General features: G+C 36.8%; 1 protein-coding gene across 6 annotated transcripts in view; it reads left to right on the top strand.

Moving 5' to 3' along the window:
* The window catches only part of chico (insulin receptor substrate 1 chico), a 1,085,300-nt gene that overhangs the window by 201,719 nt on the left and 860,861 nt on the right, over positions 1–22,720 (top strand). For all 6 annotated transcript variants that reach the window (XM_067766174.1, XM_067766170.1, XM_067766171.1 and 3 more), the window contains one exon: positions 2,966–3,350. In XM_067766174.1, coding sequence (XP_067622275.1) covers positions 2,966–3,350 — 385 coding nt within the window. The remainder of the gene's footprint in view (positions 1–2,965; positions 3,351–22,720) is intronic.

Genomic DNA, 22,720 nt, shown 5'->3' with positions numbered 1-22,720 from the left:
TAAAATTGCCTGGAACACTGCAACCAGAACTGTTCGACATCAAAAGCGTAAATACTTTATGTCTAAACTTGATCCGTCACTTCCGTGTAATATTTTGTGGCGTAATCTGAAAGACGTACGTGTATTTGGCAAGAAAAATGTGGACTGTGAACTAAATGCTGATGTCCTAAATGACGAGTTTGTTAGAAATCCACGAACTAATGTGCCTGATAATTTCACAGCCTCTATATCTATGTGCTACTCAGACACATCATTTGAGTTTTCAACTGTATCTAAGAGTGATGTTGCTAGATGCATTTTTAAAATAAGATCCAATGCAGTGGGAGGAGACGGTATTTCAATGAAATTTGTTAAATATTGCCACAAGCTTTACCCGGCGTACGTTGTAACACCCGAAATCAAATAAATGTTGCGTTGTTTTTTCTGTTTTGTTTGTTGATAATTTAATTTATTGTTCTGTAAATTGAATTGAATTTTGTACGTATATTTGTTGAAATTTTCTGTTAAAACATTTTATTCTTGTGTCTTATTGTAATGCATGTGGGTACACATTAGTTTTGGTTTATTCGTTCGGTGCAAAGATAAACACATTTTTTGGTGTTCCAACTCTAGAGCAAGCAACATATAGCTGGCCATGGGAAAAGCACGGACTCTCTAAATTTAAGCCTGCAACAGTAAGCGATTGTCCTTGTGCTTTGTTGATTGTAATTGCAAAAGCAAGGCGTATAGGAAACTTTAAGCGCTTAAAATTTATTGGCAAATCTGTAGGAATCATTGGGATCCGTGGTATGAGCACATCTTCACCTTTGCTTTTACCGCTGATGATTGTTGCTTCGATTACATTCGGCGTTAATTTCTAAACGCAAAGTCTGGTTCCATTGCACAATTTTGGTGGGTTTAAATTCCGAAGAAGCATGAATTCAATTGTAATGCTTGTGTTTTTTTGCTTCATACGGCTGGGTTCTCAGGTGCCGTATTTCCTCATAATGCTTACGGAGATGACTCCTTAAGCCCCTAGGCGGTGTTGGCTCATCAATAATATGTCTATTGGGATGCCCAGGTTTCTCCGTATTCAACAGGAACTACGTTTCTCTCCCTGATGGAGAGTATTCTCGCCTCATTATGTAGATGGTGTTCTGGGGACATAAGAAGACAGCCCGTGGCGGTTCTGAGAGCAGTATTTTGGCAGGCCTGTGGCTTCTTCTAGTGAGTAGTTTTTAGGCTTAGCGACCATATAGGGGACGCGTAGCATGCAATCGGCTGGCCAATTGCTTTGTATGTGGTAATGATCATTTCTTTGTCTTTTCCCAAGTACTGCTACCAAGGGATTTGAGGATTTTGTTGCGGCTCTGGATTTTCGGTACAATTGCGGCTGCATGCTCACCAAAATGTAGATCCTGATCAAACGTCACACCCAACGTTTTGGGGTGTAGGACAGTCGGTAGCGTAGTGCCATCGACGTGGATGATCAAAATGGTCGACATTTGGGACATCCATGTTGTAAATAAAGTCGCGGAGGATTTAGTCGGTGATAATGCCAGGTTTCGCGAGGCGAAAAAACTGGAGAGATCAGGGAGGTAGCCGTTTATTCTGTTGCAAAGGTCATAGATCTGTGGGACTGGGCCATTATTGTGCAGTCATCGGCGTAGGAAACGATAGTAACTCCTTATGGTGGCGAAGGTAGCTTAGATATGTAGAAATTAAACAAAAGTGGGGATAGGACACCACCCTGTGGCACCCCTTTTTTAATTCTTCTTGGTTTTGATGTTTCGTTTCTAAATTGCACCGATGCCTGCCGACCACCCAGATAATTTGCGGTCCACCTTTTAAGACATGGGGGAAGGGTAGACCCTTCCAGGTCTTGCAGTAACGTGCGATGGTTGACCATATCAAAAGCTTTTGATAGGTCTATCGCAACGAGTACTGTTCTATGGTGGGGTTTTGATTTAAACCGCAATTTATCTGGGTGCTATGGCATTTAGCGCGGTGGTGGTGCTATGGAGTTTTCTGAAGCCATGCTGATGACAGGCTAGCTGCAAATTTGCTTTGAAGTAGGGGAGAAAAATGGCTTCAAGCATCTTGGCTACTGGCGATAGGAGAGATATCAGGCGATATGGCTCTCCTATGTTATCTGGTTTCCCAGGCTTTAGTAGCGGTACCACCTTGGCCATTTTCCATTTTTCGAGAATGACAAAGGTGGAAAGATACAGCATGCGCTAAATATTTGAAACCCTCTTTCCCTAGGCTTTTTAAGCATCGGCATGGCTATGCCGTCTGGGCCCACTGCGTTGGATGGTTTAGCATGACCGATGGTATCCTCAACTTCTTTGGCGGTGATGGTCAATTAGTGACGCGCTGAATTTATGTTTATGTGCGTGTCTGTTGGCCCTCCGTCTATCTTTGTCGACCATGTAATGCATTGTATATTGTCGGCAGAAAGCGCTCGCGCATTTTTTCGCATCCGACAGCACTTTATCGCCAAAGGCGAGGCATGGGCAATCAGTTTGATTTAAGCACGCTAGTGGTTGCGAAGTATAAGTGTTATTGCGAAGTACTCTAATAAAGACTATTTTGCACTATTGAATATTGGAGTTATTTATTCACCAGTTTAGCGATACGAACGTTAGTAGAAGGTTGCAAATAAGCGGAATTGCAGTAAATTCGTTACAATATATCTTGGCGAATTCATTTGGTGCATTGCTTTGGTGGAATTATTTTGTGCATTGCTTTCGTGGAATCATTTGATGCATTGCTTTGGTACCAATATAAACAGTTTTTATATATTTTGTTTTTTTTTTTTTTTGGAGAATGAATCTGACCATTGTCACTGACTTGAATTATTTCGGTGTCAGTTTTAGAAATAGAATGTAAATAAATTGACCATTATTTATGCTGAAAGTATATCAATGATTTTAATTGCGTTTGATCGATTCCGAATTAAAAACTATTTGTTTATCTTTTTAAGACCAAAATGTCAATTTTCAATGAAAGGAATCCTGACGACGGCTTAATACTTTGTGGATACCAAAAAAAATTAAATACAATGAAAAAAAAGTTCTTTGTATTATACAAAGACACGATGACCGAAGGTGCTCGATTAGAGTATTTTGATAGTATAAAGAAGTTCAAGTCCGGTACACCTCCCAAACGTATTGTAAAATTGGCAACCTGCCTTAATATAAATCGAAGGTTTGATACTAAGCACGATTTCGTAATTGCACTTGCAATGAAGGATGGTGGGCTCGGCATAGTCCTAGAAAGTGAAGATGAAATGATCAAATGGTTACAGGCTTTGCTCTCTCTTCAACGCAGCACTGTAAATAAGCAGGATACAGGTTTCCCAACATTTGGTAAGTATGGAAATATGATATAAACGGAAATATGATTTTGCAGCGAATATATGTAAGTTTAAATAAGTAATAACTATTGAGTAAACTATAGATCTAAAATATAGATGGGTCGTAATTTTGGTTAGATCAGATATATTTTAAGAAGAATTTGTTTGTTTACCAGCTGACCCCGGCAAACTTCGTTTGCTCAAAATAGATTTTTTTAATGAATTAATTCCAAAATTTAAAGGCTGTGTTAAAAATGTGTTTTTAATAATTTTGGTTCTCGATATATTAAATCAATTATTCATTCCTATGTAACTCACAACGCTATATTCGTAGGAGACCATAAAAAAACTGAAATTTTGTTTCGTTGAATTTCTTGCGTTTTATTAATTCGAATCATTGATTTAATCTTCTATTCATTTATTACATTCGTAAATTTAATGCATAGCGGAATGATACTAGATGGCAGCATGGTGACATACCTACAAACATAAATAAAAATTCCATGTACTTTGTTTTTGTAAATTCGATGGATGGAAATGTCAAAATCGTACGGCACCGGAAGTTGATGTATCAAATCAAATAAAAAAAGTTTATAATCATTTAATGAGTTTGGGATGTATTCACAATAATTTCTCCTATTAAATTATTGTGCACAGAGGACCACATAGAATTAGAAATATTCAGCACTACTGCATCAGACAAATGAAATAAAAATAATAAAAACAACAAACGGGATAAACTGCAGTTAAGCCACGTACATACAGACGCAGTGATAGCCTAATGGTAGGCCTGCGGTGTTAGAAATTAGACGACTCAAGTTCCAATCTCACTCGGGGAGATTATAATTTCTAATTTAAAAATAAAAAGATATACGAAAAGATCCTTGGCAGGGTCGAAATAGCTATAATATCAGCCAGTATCTTTAATTCCCTTCAGTTTTTCCATCAATATAAAAATACAATAATTTAATCAGAGAAATTGTTGTGAATACGTTTTAAACTCATTAAATTTACGTATGTTTTTTCGTTAAGTAACATAAGATACTGGATGTATACAAAATACCACAAAATTAGTAGAGAGAAATTGTTATATTTAAGGCATAAAATTCACATTGCTTTAATCCTCCGATCACGGTTTTTGAATCACATTATCTTAAACCGGTTTTTATTAAAAGAGTTTACTATAATAACAAAACGAAAGTTCATGACAATTTGTTTACTATCAATGATACTTTTCAGTGAAATACCATATCCAAAATTCCCCTTTATTGCGAGTTTAAGTAACACGGCGACCAGATTTTTTATTGGTCGTGTGAAAGATCATTTTAGGGTAAAATTTTTGTTTAGCTGATGTATTTTATTTAATTATAAAGGAAGCTATTTCAATTTTTAGATAATTTGTACAGCCAAGTTAGTTAAAAACGTGAAAGGGTTCAACTGCAAAAAAGGTACAGATTAGTAAATGTAAATTCAGAGGTGCACGGGTTACCAGCGCAATTTATAGCTCTTCCAATCCAATTATCGAACTCACCCACCCATGGTGAATAAGCTGTCCGTTAAAAAAATTTGCTTTGTCGGGCAGAATATAATAAAATTTGGTCTAAAAATAAGGTGAGAAAAATTCCAGTCGAATCGGATTACTCTTAGAACTGTCTCGTTGCATTTGAAAATTTTTAAACCATATACATTCAGGGTGCGACAGTTTATATAAAATAATTGATAAACGTTAGGTTAGGTTGAACCATGATACAAAAAATGGAGGTAGTTCCATTTAGTGTGACGTTAGCCACTTGACTTTTGCGGGGACAATGACAAGTTCACCAAAAACAACCTACCAGATTGAAAAATGTTACGAATCTTTCTAATTTTGATGGATTTCATATTAACTGATACGACTAATTTACTTTCATAGTTATATCAGCCTAGAAAATAAGTTTTTAATAAGTTTTTCGAGCTCCTGAAAATTGCTTTAGTGGAAGAAAAATGGATCGAAGTATATAAATCCAGCCTTCTTAAGTGCCCGTACGCTTGCTAAGAACATGTTAACAAAAGATACACGTTTGTCAACTGAATGGGCAAAGGAGGTCCTTATGAACCGACACAGCAATCTCTAAAGAGTTTAGGATACTTAAACGCAATTTTTATGAAATTGAATGGTGATAAATTGGCGACAAGTCCACATTATTTATTTATTGTATAATTCAAGCGTAGCGCTTGAGGAGGGAATTGTTAAACCATATTTTAGGGAGAGCATTGCCCTGTAGCTCTGCAGGTTAGCCACTAGTTATCAAAGTTCTTTTGCCCCTTGTACAAGCGGTCACCTTGGGGCAAGCCCCGCCTATACACATGTGCCTCTTTAGCATTGACATGGATGTGGCGTCCTACAAACGTAACAAATTAACCACCTACCACTCACTGCAGACTTTGGAGGTATACTTTTTCTTAAATGTCTGTAGAGGCATGGTAATAGGGCCATGCTAGAATAACAGGATTTTTCGTGTATTTATTTCAGTCTAGGGATCAAGCTGCCATAAAGATGTGAATCAATAACCAATGTATGAATCATTATCCACTATTTTTCAATAAAATTGCATGTTTTACTGTATTCTAAATCCATATATATGCACATAAATCGTGCTAAAGCATATTATTATTGTCTCAGATGACCAATGCGTTTTCATCCTGAAGGAAATTTCCATTCCGAAAAACCACAATTTCGCCTTAACAGTAACGGTGTGGCAACGCTTCTAACAAAACAACAAACATTTTGAAACTTCAAAAATCCCCAAATACGTCAAACAATTTTGAGTGGAACTACCTTCTATACAATGGGTTGAACTGGCGGGTCAATAAAGACGTCACATAGACTGAATGTGTCCATCTTGTTACCATAATTTGTTTGACGACCAAACGGAAGAACCCCAATCAGGTGCCAAAACTTATGTTATAGAAAAGCTCCGTCCTCTTAGAAAATAATTGAAGTATTCTTGGACCTAGCTTAATTTCTGCACCGAGATCATGCAACTCTGTCACCCCTTATAGCGGGAGCCTTTTTTTTCTGTAGCTCGCACTTCCTACACCGCCAAAAGGCAGATGGTTAGTATGCCCATAGTGAGCCTTAAGTCCTCACTCTTTAGAGAAATTAGCCACTTTATGAATCTAATATCGTAGGCTTTGCACATGATCTTAGAAATTTTGCAGCCCCGCGCTCTGTCCACGCCTTTTCTGCTTGATGGAGCATATGCAACTCCTGTCTCCTTTTGATTTTTCCCAAACGGATTGAGACGCCTATCATAGTTTCAGCGAGTGTTGCACCCTTTATGACCGGGAACCTAGTGTAGATGTATGGTTCGGCTTTCGGTTTGTCCAATGCATTTTGCATTCCAGAACACTTCTTGGTGAAGTACTGTGTGAGATTATTGCCTTAATCGCTCCTTGATTATCAATATATATGTGTGGACTCTTACCTTTTCCATCCATATTTCTCTGTGTCCTAATTAAAGTTTAACAGTATAAGTTTATAGATTTCAGTTTTAGAAACAAATTACAATTAGGAAATTTACAAATTACAATCTGCAAATTTATGCCCAATATTCACATTTTTTCAAAAGTCAAATTTAAAAAAATGTTCAAACTAAAAAAAAAAAAAATTGGTGTTCTGAGTAGCTTTTAAAAAGTTCTGGAGTTCCTGAAAAGGAGAAAAAAGTTCTGCAAATTTACGCCCAATATTCACATTTTTTTCAAAAGTAACATTTTTTAAAAAATGTTCAAAAAAAAAATGGTGTTCTGAGTGGCTTTTAAAAAGTTCTGGAGTTCCTGAAGAGGAGAAAAAAAGTTCTGCAAATTTACGCCCAATATTCACATGTTTTCAAAAGTCAAATTTTTTAAAAAATGTTCAAAATAAAAAAAAAAAATTGGTGTTATGAGTAGCTTTTAAAAAGTTCTGGAGTTCCTGAAAAGGAGAAAAAAGTTCTGCAAATTTACGCCCACTATTCACATTTTTCCAAAAGTCAAATTTTTTCAAAAATGTTCAAAATCAAAAAATTGGTGTTCTGAGTAGCTTTTAAAAAGTTCTGGAGTTCCTGGAAAGGAGAAAAAAAGTTCTGCAAATTTACGCCCAATATTCACATTTTTTCCAAAAATATTGAAAATCAAAAAAAAAAAATTGGTGTTCTGAGTAGCTTTTAAAAAGTTTTGGAGTTCCTGAAAAGGAGGAAAAAAGTTGTGCAAATTTACGCCTAATATTCACATTTCTTCAAGTCAAATTTTTTAAAAAATGTTCAAAAAAAAAATTGGTATTCTGTGTAGCATTTAAAAAGTTCTGGAGTTCCTGAAAAGGATAAAAAAGTTCTGCAAATTTACGCCCAATATTCACAGATTTTCAAAAGTCAAATTTTTTAAAAAATGTTCAAAATCAAAAAAAAAATTGGTGTTCTGGGTAGCTTTTAAAAAGTTCTGGAGTTCCTGAAAAGGAGAAAAAAGTTCTGCAAATTTACGCCCAATATTCACATTTTTTCAAAAGTAAAATTTTTTAAAAAATGTTCAAAATCAAAAAAAAAAAATTCGTGTTCTGAGTAGCTTGTTGATAACTGCAGCTTAAGTGTAGAGCCCTGATGTGGACAATTTGTGGCGCAAGTGCAAACGATTCAAAAACAAATACTATCGCCCCACTGCCTTTTTTGTTTAATATAAAAGAATGTAATGGTGTATGGACATTTACATAGAAAATACGTAACTATGCAGTAGCGATCATAGCACTTGAGGTTCAAGTGCGAAGGCTACAAAAACAAACAGCGCCAAATCGTTTATATTTCTTTTAAGAAATGCATATGCAGGACAATTCAGGGCGCATGTGCAAATGCTGTAAAAACAAATACATGCCCTTGTATTGTTTTTAATAAGCGGTTAGAAAATATGCGTCGGCAGTTAGGTAGAAAAACTTTAACAGGACAATTTCTGGCACAAGTTCAAAGGATTTAAAAACAAATATTCGCGACGCGCTGTTGTGTAAATGTTTGGCTATTTATATAGCAAAAAAGTATACATTAACGATCATGGCACTTTTTTAAACAAATATGCTTGTGAATTTATGTAGAAAAAACTTTTGAAGGACAAATTGTGGCGCTAGTACAAAGGATTTGAAAACACGTAACCGCGCCATCCTGGATGTATAGTTGTTTAATAATGTATGTGTCAATGTTTGGTCATTAAATTAGAAAAAAACGTATGCAGTAGCGATCATAGCATGGTTCAATGAAAAATTTCTTCTATTCAGAATCTCGTAACAACTCGAAGTGTTGACTATTATTAGTGCGGTTAAACAGTTTTATATTGGAGTGCTAATTTTAGTATACATATATATATATAAAAACTCTATATCCACTACAAAATTTCTTATTAAAAAAAATTTTACAAATTCGAAAAGTTTTGGTGGTAAGTAAGTATGCAGGAATTGCTCCTAGAAATATTTCATAGCTCATGAAATCATCGAAACACACAACAGTAAATAATCTGCACATAAAAGGCTTCGAGCAAAATAATAATACCCAGTTAATAAAAATTTTATATATCAAAAACATCCGATTGAAAAATCTAAACTAGTAACGACAAACCCTTATTATTATATAAATTAACGTTTTATAGTACGTTTTATATTTTTTAAAAAGGTAGCGGACTTGTGTCCGCTTTCATATTTATTGGTTGTGATTCAACTTAAGAATAATTACAATGAATGTCTTAACTTAAAATTACACCTATCATTGGCCATACGTCACGTTGCATTTGCATGTGTGCCCTATTTCTTGTTATTGCCCAAAATCGAACTATTGCTGATTGTTGTTTACTGCGATCGTTGCTGACTGTTGTTTACTGTGCTTATTGCTGACTGTTGTTTGCAGGCATGCTTAACGAACGAAACGATATCATTTCGTTACGATAATCAACGTTAATAAACGAAACGAAGTCATTTCGTTTCGTTTATTAACGTTAAGAACGACAAATTAACGTTAATTTGACGATCTTAACGTTAATAAACGAAACGAAGTGACTTCGTTTCGTTTATTAGCGTTGATTATCGTAACGAAATGATATCGTTTCGTTCGTTAAGCATGCCTGGTTGTTTGTTACAATTAAACCGATGATGAAGCATTTAATGAAGTTGCGCGTGCAGGCCGTTGGTAAGGGTCAATTTGGTAAGCGGTTGCCTTAACTCTTCCCCCTTTAAGTGTGAGCGTCCTCGATCATTAGTAGAATGGCAAATTGTTAAAACTCACATATGTTGGAATATGATTTTCTTGACTTGACTGGCTAACTTCTTGATTCGTAATGGATTGTACTGGCTTTGCTATTTCTTCTTCTACATATCGTATTTCCACGGATCGTTTCCTTAGGAAGAAAATAAGTATTATGATTATTAGGAATGCTGCCGTTGTGAAACTTCCGACAGAGAGTGTCGCTTTTTTAATAGAATTGATTTGATGCGTGTTTTTGATGTGCAGGTCTTTTAAAGCTTCTAGGGAGAGTAATTCAATGTGGTCTTTTTCTAATGGAGTTGGCTGTAGTATTGCGGGAATGGTTTCAATTGGTCTTGCTTCAACATTTTCGAATGTTTGGCCGTTTATTTTTATTGTTGCATTATTAAATATTATCACATGCGTTCCATTGATTGGTTGAGATACTTTATCAGTTTGCACTTCGCCTTCGAACCGGTTTAGCAATATTATTCCGGGTTTGATTTCTTCTAAGGTAGGGACGTGATGGCCGTTTGTTGTCGAACAAGTCGAATTTAAACTATTTATTATTCTAGCTACACATAAGTCTTTACTTAAATCTATAACATTTGTTTCTTTACAGATCGTTAGATCATTATAACTTTCACAATCATTTTTTATTCCGTACAGTGAATATTTTCCTTTTAGTATTTCATTATACTCAGTTTTTATTATAGTATTTTTTTCCCTTTTTACAGGTCGTATGATAATTCTTCTAAATATTTCTTTCAGCAGTATTTTAACCATGTATAAAATTTTCATTCCTTTACTTAGTACATTTATTTGTGATATTTCTAGTGCTTCTTCGGCACTTTTAAATGGTATTTTTTCCTTTTTCATCTTGTTGATTGACAATTCTATTTCTTCTTTGCTTAGTATTACAGAGTTCAATATATTTTCTTTTGCCCATTGGATGGCATATTTTATATTTATTAATTCTTCCTTAATTAACCTAATTCTATTTTGCAAATTTATTATGATTTCCGTTACAACATTTTCCTCTTTTCTAATAGTGTTTATCATTCTGTTAACTATATTAGTTATGTTATTTATTCTTTTTTCAAATAGGTTATTAATTACTACTTGCTCATTATTATTTTCGTTTAGATTATTTAAATTATTGGTTATTATGTTTAAATCTTCGTGGTCGGGAGATCCAGCTATGTATTTCCATGCCGTTCCCAATATATCAATGGATCTTCTAGTTTTATAATTGATGTTAGATGGTTTAAGTGTATTTAGGATTTCAAGGGTTTGAATGGTTTCATGTTTGAGGAGGGGATATAGGAAGTGATCGTTAGGGATTTGGTTATTTATCTCTTCATATGTCTCTGTCAAAAATTGTTCGTATTTTTCTAAGTCAATGTTCCGTCTTGTATTTTCGCTTGTCCATTGTCTATTGTTACTAGTTGGGATTTGCTGTAGTCTAGAATTCGAACGTCTGAGGAAGAGGTAGTAGTAGTAATGAGGAGAATAAGAAGTTTGTAGAGGTCCATTTTGCCTGGAAATTTAATTAGGTTTTTATTAGAGATTTGTGAATTGTTCGTCCTGATACTGTTTTAACTGTTGTCCTGTGATTTTCCAAGACTTCCTCCTTTTTATACTTTGGAGTTAGCTTGGAACCTAGTCTCTTGTTAATTTTAACATAGATTATTTCTCCTATGGGGAAATCTTTATTTTCAGGTCTGTTTTTGTTGTGATACGAGAGATCCTGTTCTTGTTTTTTCCTGAGTAAGGCAATGTTTTCTTGCCTTTTCTGTTCTAATTGTTGTGGGTCATTGTAAAGTCTATTTCCGAAAAATATCTCTATGGGTTTGTTCTTTGTGGTTGAGTGAATCGACGAATTGTATTCCTGTACCGATTTAAATAGAAGTTCTTCGAATGTTATTGTAGGCTGATTGCTTTTGAGACATCTCATTATTTCTGAAAGTGTGCTGTGGAATCTTTCTACCTGACCGTTACTTGTGCTACTGTACGGTGGTGTGGTGTGGACGTTAATGGACATTTCATCCTTAAGTAAGGATGAGATTGAGGCGGAGTTAAGAGATTTTTCGTTATCAATTACTACGAGTCTTGGTATTCCAAATGCGATCATTAGTTCTCGAATCGGATCTTTAATATGCTCTATTGCTCTAGAAGGTATCATTTTAACCTGGGCGTATTTAGAGAATTTATCAATTGCGGTAAGTATTAATTTTTTCTCAGTGGAATATATGTCAACGTGAACTATTTCACCTGAAGACTGAGGAATGGGGGTCGGCTGAATTTGCGGTTTTGCTGGATGCCTATCGTATTTTTGGACGCGACAAGTTGAACATTTTTTTACAAATTGTTCGATTTTCGCATACATTCTTGGAAAGTAGAATTTACGTAAAATTTGGGTTTTATTTTCGCGGCTGTTTCTGTGAGCTCGTTGATGTTCTTCGATTATAATTTGGCCTGTTCTGTTTCTGATGTGACGTCCTGAAGTAGAGTTTGTGTGTAACGGATTTTAACATTACTAAAGTGGAGAGGAAATATTTCCTGAATTTTACCCATCAACCCTTCTGTAGTGTACAGACCGTTGACGAGGGCTGGATCTAAATATCTTTTAAATATATCAATGATGTCCTGTGTAGAAAAGTTTGGCTTTGTAATTGTATGTCTGTGGAAAGTAGGGAATGGTAACTGGAACGAGTAGCTATCCTCGTTGCCAAACATTAGAAACAATTGATTCTTAAAAGCATTTATGGGGGCTTCAGTGGCAGGAATGAGAGGGTGTGAGGAGCTTTCGTTGCTATGTTCTGTAGTTGTGAGGGTGTTAATGTCAATTTGTGGCGGTCTTGACAGTGCATCTGCAACAACGTTTGTTTTTCTGGGCTTGTACTTCATCTCATAGTTGTATTCTTCCAGGATACACTTCCATCTTTTCATTTTTCCATTGTGGTTTTTATTGCTCAATGCAAAAGTGAGTGGCTGGTGATCGGTGAAAATTACAACCTTTGCAGATCCATATAAGTAGTTTCGTAAGGAAGTGAGGGCCCAAATTATTGCCAGCATTTCTTTTTCATTTGCGGCATAATTCTCCTCAGTTTTATTTAGTGATCGAGATATGAAAGTTATCGGTTTCCCCGATTGTTCAAGGACGGCACCTAAAGCGTAGTTTGAAGCGTCTGTGGTGAGGTGGAATTCTTCTTTGAAATTAGGGTACGATAGTATGACTTCTTGCGATGTTAATGCTGATTTTATTTTATTGAAGGCATCAATAGCGTCGTTATCGAACACAACCGGCTTTTTGTTGGAAGAATTTTTGGACGCATGTCCATCTTCCCCTCTTAAAAGCGAGGTCAGAGGTTTTGCTAGCTTAGCGTAATCTCTGATGAAGCGTCGATAATAGCCCGAGAGGCCAAGAAAAGATCTTAGGTCTTTCAATGTTCGTGGACATGGGAATTCTTGAATGGCTTTTACTTTAGCGGGATTGGTCTTTATACCTGTGGGGGATATGATAAATCCTAAAAATTCGACCTCTTGACGAAAAAATTCGCACTTGTCGAGCTGGACTTTCATGTTCGCTTTTTCTAGCGTATGAAAAATTTTTTCGACGTTTTGAAGATGGCTTTGTTCGTCTTTGCCAAACACTATTATATCGTCTATGTAGACATAACATATTTTTCCTATGTGCTCCTTCAATATATCGTCGAGTGCGCGCTGGAAAATAGAGGGTGCGTTCTTTAGTCCGAACGGAAGTCTTGTGAATTCGTACTTCCCGTTGTTAATCAAAAATGCTGTCTTTTCAATGTCTGATTCTTTTAATGGAATCTGATGGAAGCCACTTTTCAGGTCGAGAACGGAAAAATATTTGATGTTTCCCAGCTGTGAGATAACCTTATATATTTTCTTTGTCCTGATGCATCAATTTTTTTTGGCACAACCCACACGGGTGAGTTATATGGTGAACGGGATGGTCTGATGATTCCATCTTTTAGTAGATTTCCTATTTCTTTTGTTACGAAGTCTCTCATAGCAAGGGGGTATGGGTAGTATCTTGTATAGACTGGGGTATCAGAGGAGGTCCTGATTTCTCCTACTACTGTAGTGGTGTATGCTAATTTTTCATCGGGCTCTGAAAAAAGATGTGGATAACGTCTAGTCAAATGGTGTATGTGTTGTTTTTGTGTAGCTGTCATATGGTCAGTTCTAATGTCAATTTTATTAACGGTTGGAGAAAGTTTTTGTTTAATTTTTATTCTTAGGCCATTACCTAATGTCAGGGTATCGTCGCGTATATTTATTGTTGAACAAAGGTCCTTAAGACTGTCATTTCCTATTATTCCGTCAAAGGATTTTAATGTGGGAAGTAAGAAGAATTTCAAAGGTGTGTCATTCTTGCCGAATATATTAATGATGGTATGGTGGGTAATTGCAACCTGTCCGGCAATAGAGTTCGCGATGAAGGGTTCGGCGTTGGGTATTTTCTTTGGGACATGACAGGTTTGGATATAGTTTTTGCTCGATCCTGTATCGATCAACATTTTAAGAATTTTCCCGTTCTTCGTTCTACATTCGACGTAGGGTAACGAAGAACTTTTCATTCTAAAAAATGGATATCAATATGGTCCTGCTTTTCAGGATATGAGCATCCCTCAGCGTATTCCTGGACTGATTGTCCATTTCCTTCTGCTGTTAATGCTGTCTCGTACTCCTGTGCAGTAGGAGTCCAGTTTGGTTGATAGTATTGGTCAGTGTTGTATTGTGGATCTTGTTGGTAGTTTTGTTGGTGGTCTTGCTGGTAATCTTGCTCACTTGCCTCTACGTGGAAATTCCTCTGCTGTTTTAGTTTCTTCGAAAGATTTATGGACCTCTACGCGTTGGCGATGGCGAGTACCGAAGAAGATTTAATGATGAGCTGTACGAGCTATACGCAGACATCAACATAGTCCAGCGAATTAAAACGCAGCGGCTGCGCTGGCTAGGCCATGTTATGCGAATGAAAGATGATGCTCCGGCCAAGAAAGTGTTTCTATCGGAACCCGCCTATGGAAGCAGAGGTAGAGGGCGGCCCCCACTCCGTTGGAAGGACCAGGTGGAAAACGATTTAAACTCCCTTGGTGTGACCAATTGGCGCCGGTTGGCGGAGCGAAGGAGCGACTGGCGCGCCTTGTTGGACGGCCATAACCGTTTAGACGGTTAAGCGCCAATTAAGTAAGAAGTAAGTGTTGTGAGGAGTTTGATTGTCTCTTCACACCATTATTGGCTTGTGGTCTATTAATATAGTTTACCACTCTTGAATGTAGGGATTTGTCGACGTCCATTGGTTCTGGACGTGGAAGTTGAGGCTTGAAAGGGGTTTGTTGACCAAATGGTCTATTTGGTTGATTATTTTGGAAATTGTTAAAGGTAGGTTGAGGGCGATAGTGATACGCAAGATTCTGGGCTTGCATCTGAGGTCTTGGCATGTATGCCAACTGGGGGTAAAATTCAGTGGCTGGTTTTTTGGGTGGTAGAGGTGGTCGGAAGTCATGAGGCTTCCTATTTGCGCTATTGCTATTCATTGCGTAATGGGAACGAAAGCTTTGGTTCTCCAATTTTAGGCACAAGTGAAGAGCCTGGGGAAGATCTACTGGCTCTCTCATTCCAAGCAATCTTGGTAGATCACCTTTCAGTCCTCGTATGAAAGTGTCGAGGGCTTTATCACGGTATGTGCGGGTAAGTAAATGCATAGATTCTGCACCGACTTCCATGCATCCGAGCTTATTGAGGATAAGGGAGAGATGGGAATAGACGCGTTGGTAGAATTCTTGAATAGTGAGGTTGCCCTGCACTAGAGAGGTCATTTGGTACTCGAGAGTACCTAAATCTCGCTTATCGGCGTAATGGAGAGTAAGGCATCTTGAAATAGCCTTCCAATCCAATGGTGTATTGTAAGATTCGAGAGCAATATTGGCGTTGCCCACAACTTTGTTCCTTATAACATTAAGGATGCCGTAGTATTTTGGCGTTCCTTTTAGGGGCTCGTAGATCTGAAGGATAAGATCTACGCTTTTTTTCCAAGAGTTAAACTCTCCTGGATTACCAGAAAATTCGCGGAGGCATCGAACAACGTCCGGTATTTTGTCGAGTTCCGTTATGTTGTTCAAGTGGTTTTCGTCTATGGTTACGTCAGATATGTTGGAAAAGCAAGCGTTTGGGTTAAGGGCTGCCTGTACTAAATTTCGTCCTTCCTGCTTAAGCATATTGGTGACAAGTCCTGTCACTATGGTTGTTAATTGATCCATATTAAATTGACCTGAAGGAGCGGTAGTTGGTTGAGAAGGTGGGTTAGGCGCATTTGCATTTAACACAGGGGGTCGGATTATGCCATTAGGGTTTGACATTGTTTGAAAAATTTATATTATTTCAGTTTGCTATTATTAATACTATTAATATATTTTTTTTTTCGTGTTATTATTCTCTGGAAAGTCCCTTTGGTGGTGAATCGCAGAGAATATTCGCTGTTATAAGCTGGAGGCTCCCCACGAACGTGGTGAATCGCAGCTTTGAATTATATTATTTTATGGCTGTACAAGCCAGATTTTATTATAAATTGGTATATTAGATTGTAAACTAGTCTAAGCAATATTTAGTTTCCTAAAAAAAAATTTGTGGTAAATCCTTATGATTCTTATTCTTTCTTTTGGATTTTGTTTTTTTTTTAAAGATTTCTTATGTCTGTCCTAATTTCTTTTCTCTCAATAATTGATAATAAATATTTTATTTTTTTTTTCCTCTAAAATATTCTGATATAATTCCGATATAATTTATTTTGCCTCAATAATTGATAATTTTTTTCACTTTAATATTTTGGTATAATTTCGATATATGTAATTTCTTTCCTTTATTTTTTTCAATCACTTCGATATAATTTCACTTTAGAAAAAAAAAATGTATATTACCTAAACTAATCTTACGGTAAGCGCCTCCTGGCGGTGGGATATTGGTCCCTTTTGCTGCCGCTACTCTGGTATCGCCAAATCGCACTATTGGAGACGTGCGTTCTTCCTACAGGAATCCAACGCTGGGTTCTTTGGGGCTGGCTTTTGCCTCGATATTCACGAAACTCGTTTTTTCGCGTTGGCACTTTTTGCCAAATACTATTCGACCGAATACTTATTTTATCGAACACAATAACACCGGCCCCTTCGTTGGGCGCCAATTAACGTTTTATAGTACGTTTTATATTTTTTAAAAAGGTAGCGGACTTGTGTCGGCTTTCATATTTATTGGTTGTGATTCAACTTAAGAATAATTACAATGAATGTCTTAACTTAAAATTACACCTATCATTGGCCATACGTCACGTTGCATTTGCATGTGTGCCCTATTTCTTGTTATTGCCCAAAATCGAACTATTGCTAATTGTTGTTTACTGCGATCGTTGCTGACTGTTGTTTACTGTGCTTATTGCTGACTGTTGTTTGTTACAATTAAACCGATGATGAAGCATTTAATGAAGTTGCGCGTGCAGGCCGTTGGTAAGGGTCAACTTGGTAAGCGGTTGCCTTAACTTATAAAAACAAGTAAGGAAGGTTAAGTTCGGGTGTAACCGAATATTACATACTCAGTTGAGAGCTATGGTGACAACATAAGGGAAAATAACCATGTAGGAAAATGAACCGAGGGAAACCCTGGAATGCGTATCAAATGAAAGGCATTAAAGAGTATTTTATGAGGGAGTGGGCCATAGTTCTATAGGTGGACGCCATTTAGGGATATAGCCATAAAGGTGGATCAGGGTTGACTCTAGAATGCGTTTGTACGATATGGGTATCAAATGAAAGGTGTTAATGAGTATTTTAAAAGGGAGTGGGCCTTAGCTCTATAGGTGGACGCCTTTTCGGGATATCGTTATAAAGGTGGACCAGGGGTGGGTGACTCTAGAATGCGTTTGTACAATATGGGTGTCAAACGAAAGTTGTTAATGAGTGTTTTAAAAGGGAGTGGGCCTTAGTTCTATGGGTGGACGCCTTTTCGAGATATTGCCATAAAGGTGGACCAGGGGTGACTCTAGAATTTGTTTGTACGATATGGGTATGAAATGAAAGGTGTTAATGAGTATTTTAAAAGGGAGTGGGCCTTAGTTCTATGGGTGGACGCCTTTTCGAGATATCGCCATAAAGGTGGACCAGGGGTGACTCTAGAATTTGTTTGTACGATATGGGTATCAAATGAAAGGCGTTAATGAGTATTTTAAAAGGGAGCGGGCCTTAGTTTTATAGGTGGACGCCTTTTCGAGATATCGCCATAAAGGTGGACCAGGGGTGACTCTAGAATTTGTTTGTACGATATGGGTATCAAATGAAAGGTGTTAATGAGTATTTTAAAAGGGAGTAATCCTTAGTTCCATAGGTGGACGCCGTTTCGAGATATCGCCATAAAGGTGGACCAGGGGTGACCCTAGAATTTGTTTGTACAATATGGGTATCAAAAGAAAGGTGTTAATGAGTATTTTAAAAGGGAGTAATCCTTAGTTCCATATGTGGACGCCGTTTCGAGATATCGCCATAAAGGTGGACCAGGGGTGACCCTAGAATTTGTTTGTACAATATGGGCATCAAACGAAAGGTGCTAATGAGCATTTTAAAAGGGAGTGGGCCTTAGTTCTATAGGTGGACGCCGTTTCGAAATATCGCCATAAAGGTGGACCAGGGGTGACTAGAATGTGTTTGTACGATATGGGTATCAAATTAAAGGTATTAATGAAGGTTTTAAAAGGGAGTGGTGGTTGTTGTATAGGTGGTCGCAGTTTCGAGATATCGCCATAAAGGTGGACCAGGGGTGAGCCTAGAATTTGTTTGTACAATATGGGTATCAAAAGAAAGGTGCTAATGAGTATTTTAAAAGGGAGTAATCCTTAGTTCCATAGGTGGACGCCGTTTCGAGATATCGCCATAAAGGTGGAGCAGGGGTGACCCTAGAATTTGTTTGTACAATATGGGTATCAAAAGAAAGGTGTTAACGAGTATTTTAAAAGGGAGTAATACTTAGTTCCATAGGTGGACGCCGTTTCGAGATATCGCAATAAAGGTGGAGCAGGGGTGACCCTAGAATTTGTTTGTACAATATGGGTATCAAACGAAAGGAGTTAATGAGTATTTTAAAAGGGAGTGGGCCTTAGTTTTATAGGTGGACGCCTTTTCGTGGTATCGCAGTAAAGGTGGACCAGGGGTGACTCTAGACTTTGTTTGTACGATATGGGTATCAAATGAAAGGTGTTAATGAGTATTTTTAAAAGGGAGTGGGCCTTCGTTCTATAGGTGTTCGCCTTTTCGAGATATCGCCATAAAGGTGGACCAGGGGTGACTTTAGAATATGTTTGTACGATATGGGTATCAAATGAAAGGTGTTAATGAGTATTTTAAAAGGGCGTGGGGCTTAGTTCTATAGGTGGACGCCTTTTCGAGATATCGCCATAAAGGTGGGCCAGGGGTGACTCTAGAATGAATTTGTACGATATGGGTATCAAATTAAAGGTATTAATGGGAGTTTTAAAAGGGAGTGGTGTGAAGGCGTTTTCCAGATATCGACCAAAATGTGGACCAGGGTGACCCAGAACATCATCTGTCGGGTACCGCTAATTTATTTATATATGTAATACCTGCCAAAATTTTAAGGGTTTTTTATTTCGCCCTGCAGAACTTTTTCATTTTCTTCTACTTAATATGGTAGGTGTCACAACCATTTTATAAAGTTTTTTCTAAAGGTATATTTCGCGTCAATAAAACAATCCAATACCTTACCATGTTTCATCCCTTTTTTCGTATTTGGTATAGAATTATGGCATTTTTTCATTTTTCATAATTTTCGATATCGAAAAAGTGGGCGTGGTCATAGTCGGATTTCGTTCATTTTTCATATCAAGATAAAGTGAGTTCAAGTAAGCACGTGAACTAAGTTCATTAAAGATATGTCGATTTTTGCTCAAGTTATCGTGTTAACGGCCACGCGGAAGGACAGACGGACGACTGTGTATAAAAACTGGGCGTGGCATCAACCGATTTCGCCCATTTTCACAGAAAACAGTTAACGTCATAAAATCTATGCCCCTACCAAATTTCAAAAGGATTGGTTAATTTTTGTTCGACTTGTGGCGTTAAAAGTATCCTAGACAAATTAAATGAAAAAGGGCGGAGCCACGCCCATTTTGAAACTTTCTTTTATTTTTGTATTTTGTTGCACCATATCATACTGGAGATATTAAATTTTTTGTTAAAATTTTACTTAAAAAAAAAATTTTTTTTTAAAGTGGGCGTGGTCCTTCTCCGATTTTGCTAATTTTTATTAAGCGTACATATAGTATAGGAGTAACGTTTCTGCCAAATTTCATCATGATATCTTCAACGACTGCCAAATTACAGCTTGCAAAAGTGTTAAATTACCTTCTTTTAAAAGTGGGCGGTGCCACGCCCATTGTCCAAAATTTTACTAATTTTCTATTCTGCGTCATAAGTTCAACTCACCTATCAAGTTTCGTCGCTTTAGCTGTCTTTTGTAATGAATTATCGCACTTTTTCGGTTTTTCGTAATTTTCGATATCGAAAAAGTGGACGTGGTTATAGTCCGATATCGTTCATTTTAAATAGCGATCTGAGATGAGTACTCAGGAACCTACATACCAAATTTCATCAAGATACCTCAAAATTTACTCAAGTTATCGTGTTAACGGACGGACGGACGGACATGGCTCAATCAAATTTTTTTTCGATCCTGATTATTTTGATATATGGAAGTCTATATCTATCTCGATTCCTTTATATATGTACAACAAACCGTTATCCAATCAAACTTAATATACTCTGTGAGCTCTGCTCAACTGAGTATAAAAAAACGTATGTGATATAGTAGCCACGAGTAGTCATTAGATCCGTAATTTATTATTATTATTACTAATAGTTTGACATATCTATTGTTTGGATAAAATTGTTTTGCCGTACGCGATTGTATAATACGAAATTGGCCCTGGTGTTACTCGTGGACGAGATGGTCAATCCTAAAGAAAGGCGTGAAAGACAATAAAATTTTACTTTTCGCCAGGCTTTGTAGCATCAAAAAAATCGATTAATAATACCGAACTTCAAGAAGCAGCGTTATTTTAAAATAGAGCCCGATTTGGAAAAACTTGAAAAATGCCAGTATATAGTGAATTTAAATGTTTATGGAAAATAATATTTTTGAAAAAAGTAGGATTACTGTATGTGCTTTATTTCTGTTATATTAGTTTGGTACAATTTGATATTTCCAAACTTCCCTTCAATTTCTCTGCAATTTCTGAAGCAGTTTTAAATCTATTCAGGAGAGCTATCTTAACGATATCCCCATCATCGCCATAAGGTTTCTCACATTTTCCAAATATTTGGGTCGAATCTCCTTACATCCTGTACAATTATGCCAAGTTTTCGTGTTCCGGATAATACTAATACTTTTATTTAACATTGCTGATTTTAGCAAAATCGATAGGCATTACTATAGTTTTCGTGTTGTAATAGCACCCAATGATCAAAGGAATGGATGAATGTAATTTAATTGATATCCGCCTTCGATGGAAACCGTGTTATGAAATAACGTCTCTATATACATTAGACTGGGTCGATTTATTAACCGATATCGCGCAATCGATTTATCGATAGGATTTGGGCTCAGAAAAAAAAGTTCCACTACGCATACCCGAAAAAATTATTTTCAAGCCTGCGAAAAAAAAATTGCGAAAGGGTAAATTTTTCGAGCAAAACACTCCCCAAAACCCAAAATATATATATTTTTTTTCAAAAAACTGTTATCGCCAACGTTTTTACAAAAGTGTTTTGAAACAAAAATTTTTTTTTAGATTTTGGGGAGTATTTTGGTCAAAAATTTACCTCTTCGCCATTTTTTTCGCAGGCTGTTAAAATACAATTCTGTGTACAACGTACATATTCATGCAACCCTGAACTTTGTCTGTTCTTTTTTTCGCTTTGTATCCATTTTAATATATTCGGATTCTCAATTTGAACTGCAAAAGAATAAAACGCATAATTTGTAAGCATTAACTTGTCTGTGCTTGATTTTTTTACTTGGACATACAAAAGTAAGATAATAAAATTCCAACAGGTTATGGGCCCAGGTGCAAATTCCTGCGGTTCAAGTGAAAAATAAAATAGTTTAATTGTTTTACGCAAAAAAGCGAAAATGAGTTCATCACTTTTTAACATTGAGAAGTTGCATGAGTCCAACTACGACTCCTGGAGTATACAGCTAAAAAGTGTGTTGGTACACCAAGAGCTATGGTCAATAACGTCAGGTGAAGAAAAATGTCCAGATGGGGATTCAAACGACAAGAAAGTGATGGAGTGGAAAGTCAAAGATAAGAAGGCGACGGCAACTATAATGCTGAGTATAACAACCATGCAGATAGCTCATGTGAAGAATTGCAAGGCGTCAAGTGAGGCATGGAATACTCTTCGTGAGATTCATAGACCAAAAGGACCGGTACGTAAGGTAACTTTGTTTAAGCAGCTCCTTGGTATGCGTATGAGCGATGGCGAGTGCATTCAACAGTATGTCTGTAAATTCACTGCGTTGGCAGAAAAGCTTGAGGAAATTGGGGTAAGTCTCCAAGACGAATTTTTCGTCATTATGCTACTAGCAAGCTTGCCAAAATCTTTTGAGAATCTGGTTGTCGCATTGGAGTCTCGCGATGAATTACCCAAAATTAATTCAATAAAAATAAAATTGATAGAAGAAGGCGAACGACGTAAATCTTGTGGTGCGGAAAAACCCGAAAGTAGCGTACAAGCGTTTATGGTTCGAGAAAATTCTGTAAAAAGAAATAGTTCTATGAATTCAAAATCAACTGATGCTTGCAACATATCAAACAACAAGAACAAACGACACAACATGAAGTGCTACAGTTGTGGCAAAAAAGGCCACTTCGCTGCTCAGTGCAAAGAATTAAAAAACTCACACGTACAATACAATGGTGACAACTACAAAAGCAATGGACTATTTGCGGCGGTTAACAAACTTGTGTTACATACTGATGCTTGGTGTATCGATAGCGGCGCATCTTCCCACTTAAGCAGTGACCGCAACAAATTCTGCGAATTCGATGAGTATGAAGAAG

This window comes from Eurosta solidaginis, chromosome 2 (assembly GCF_040869045.1).
Source record: "Eurosta solidaginis isolate ZX-2024a chromosome 2, ASM4086904v1, whole genome shotgun sequence".
NCBI classification, from domain to species: Eukaryota; Metazoa; Arthropoda; class Insecta; order Diptera; family Tephritidae; genus Eurosta; species Eurosta solidaginis.
This window is presented reverse-complemented; position numbering and strand designations above follow the sequence as displayed.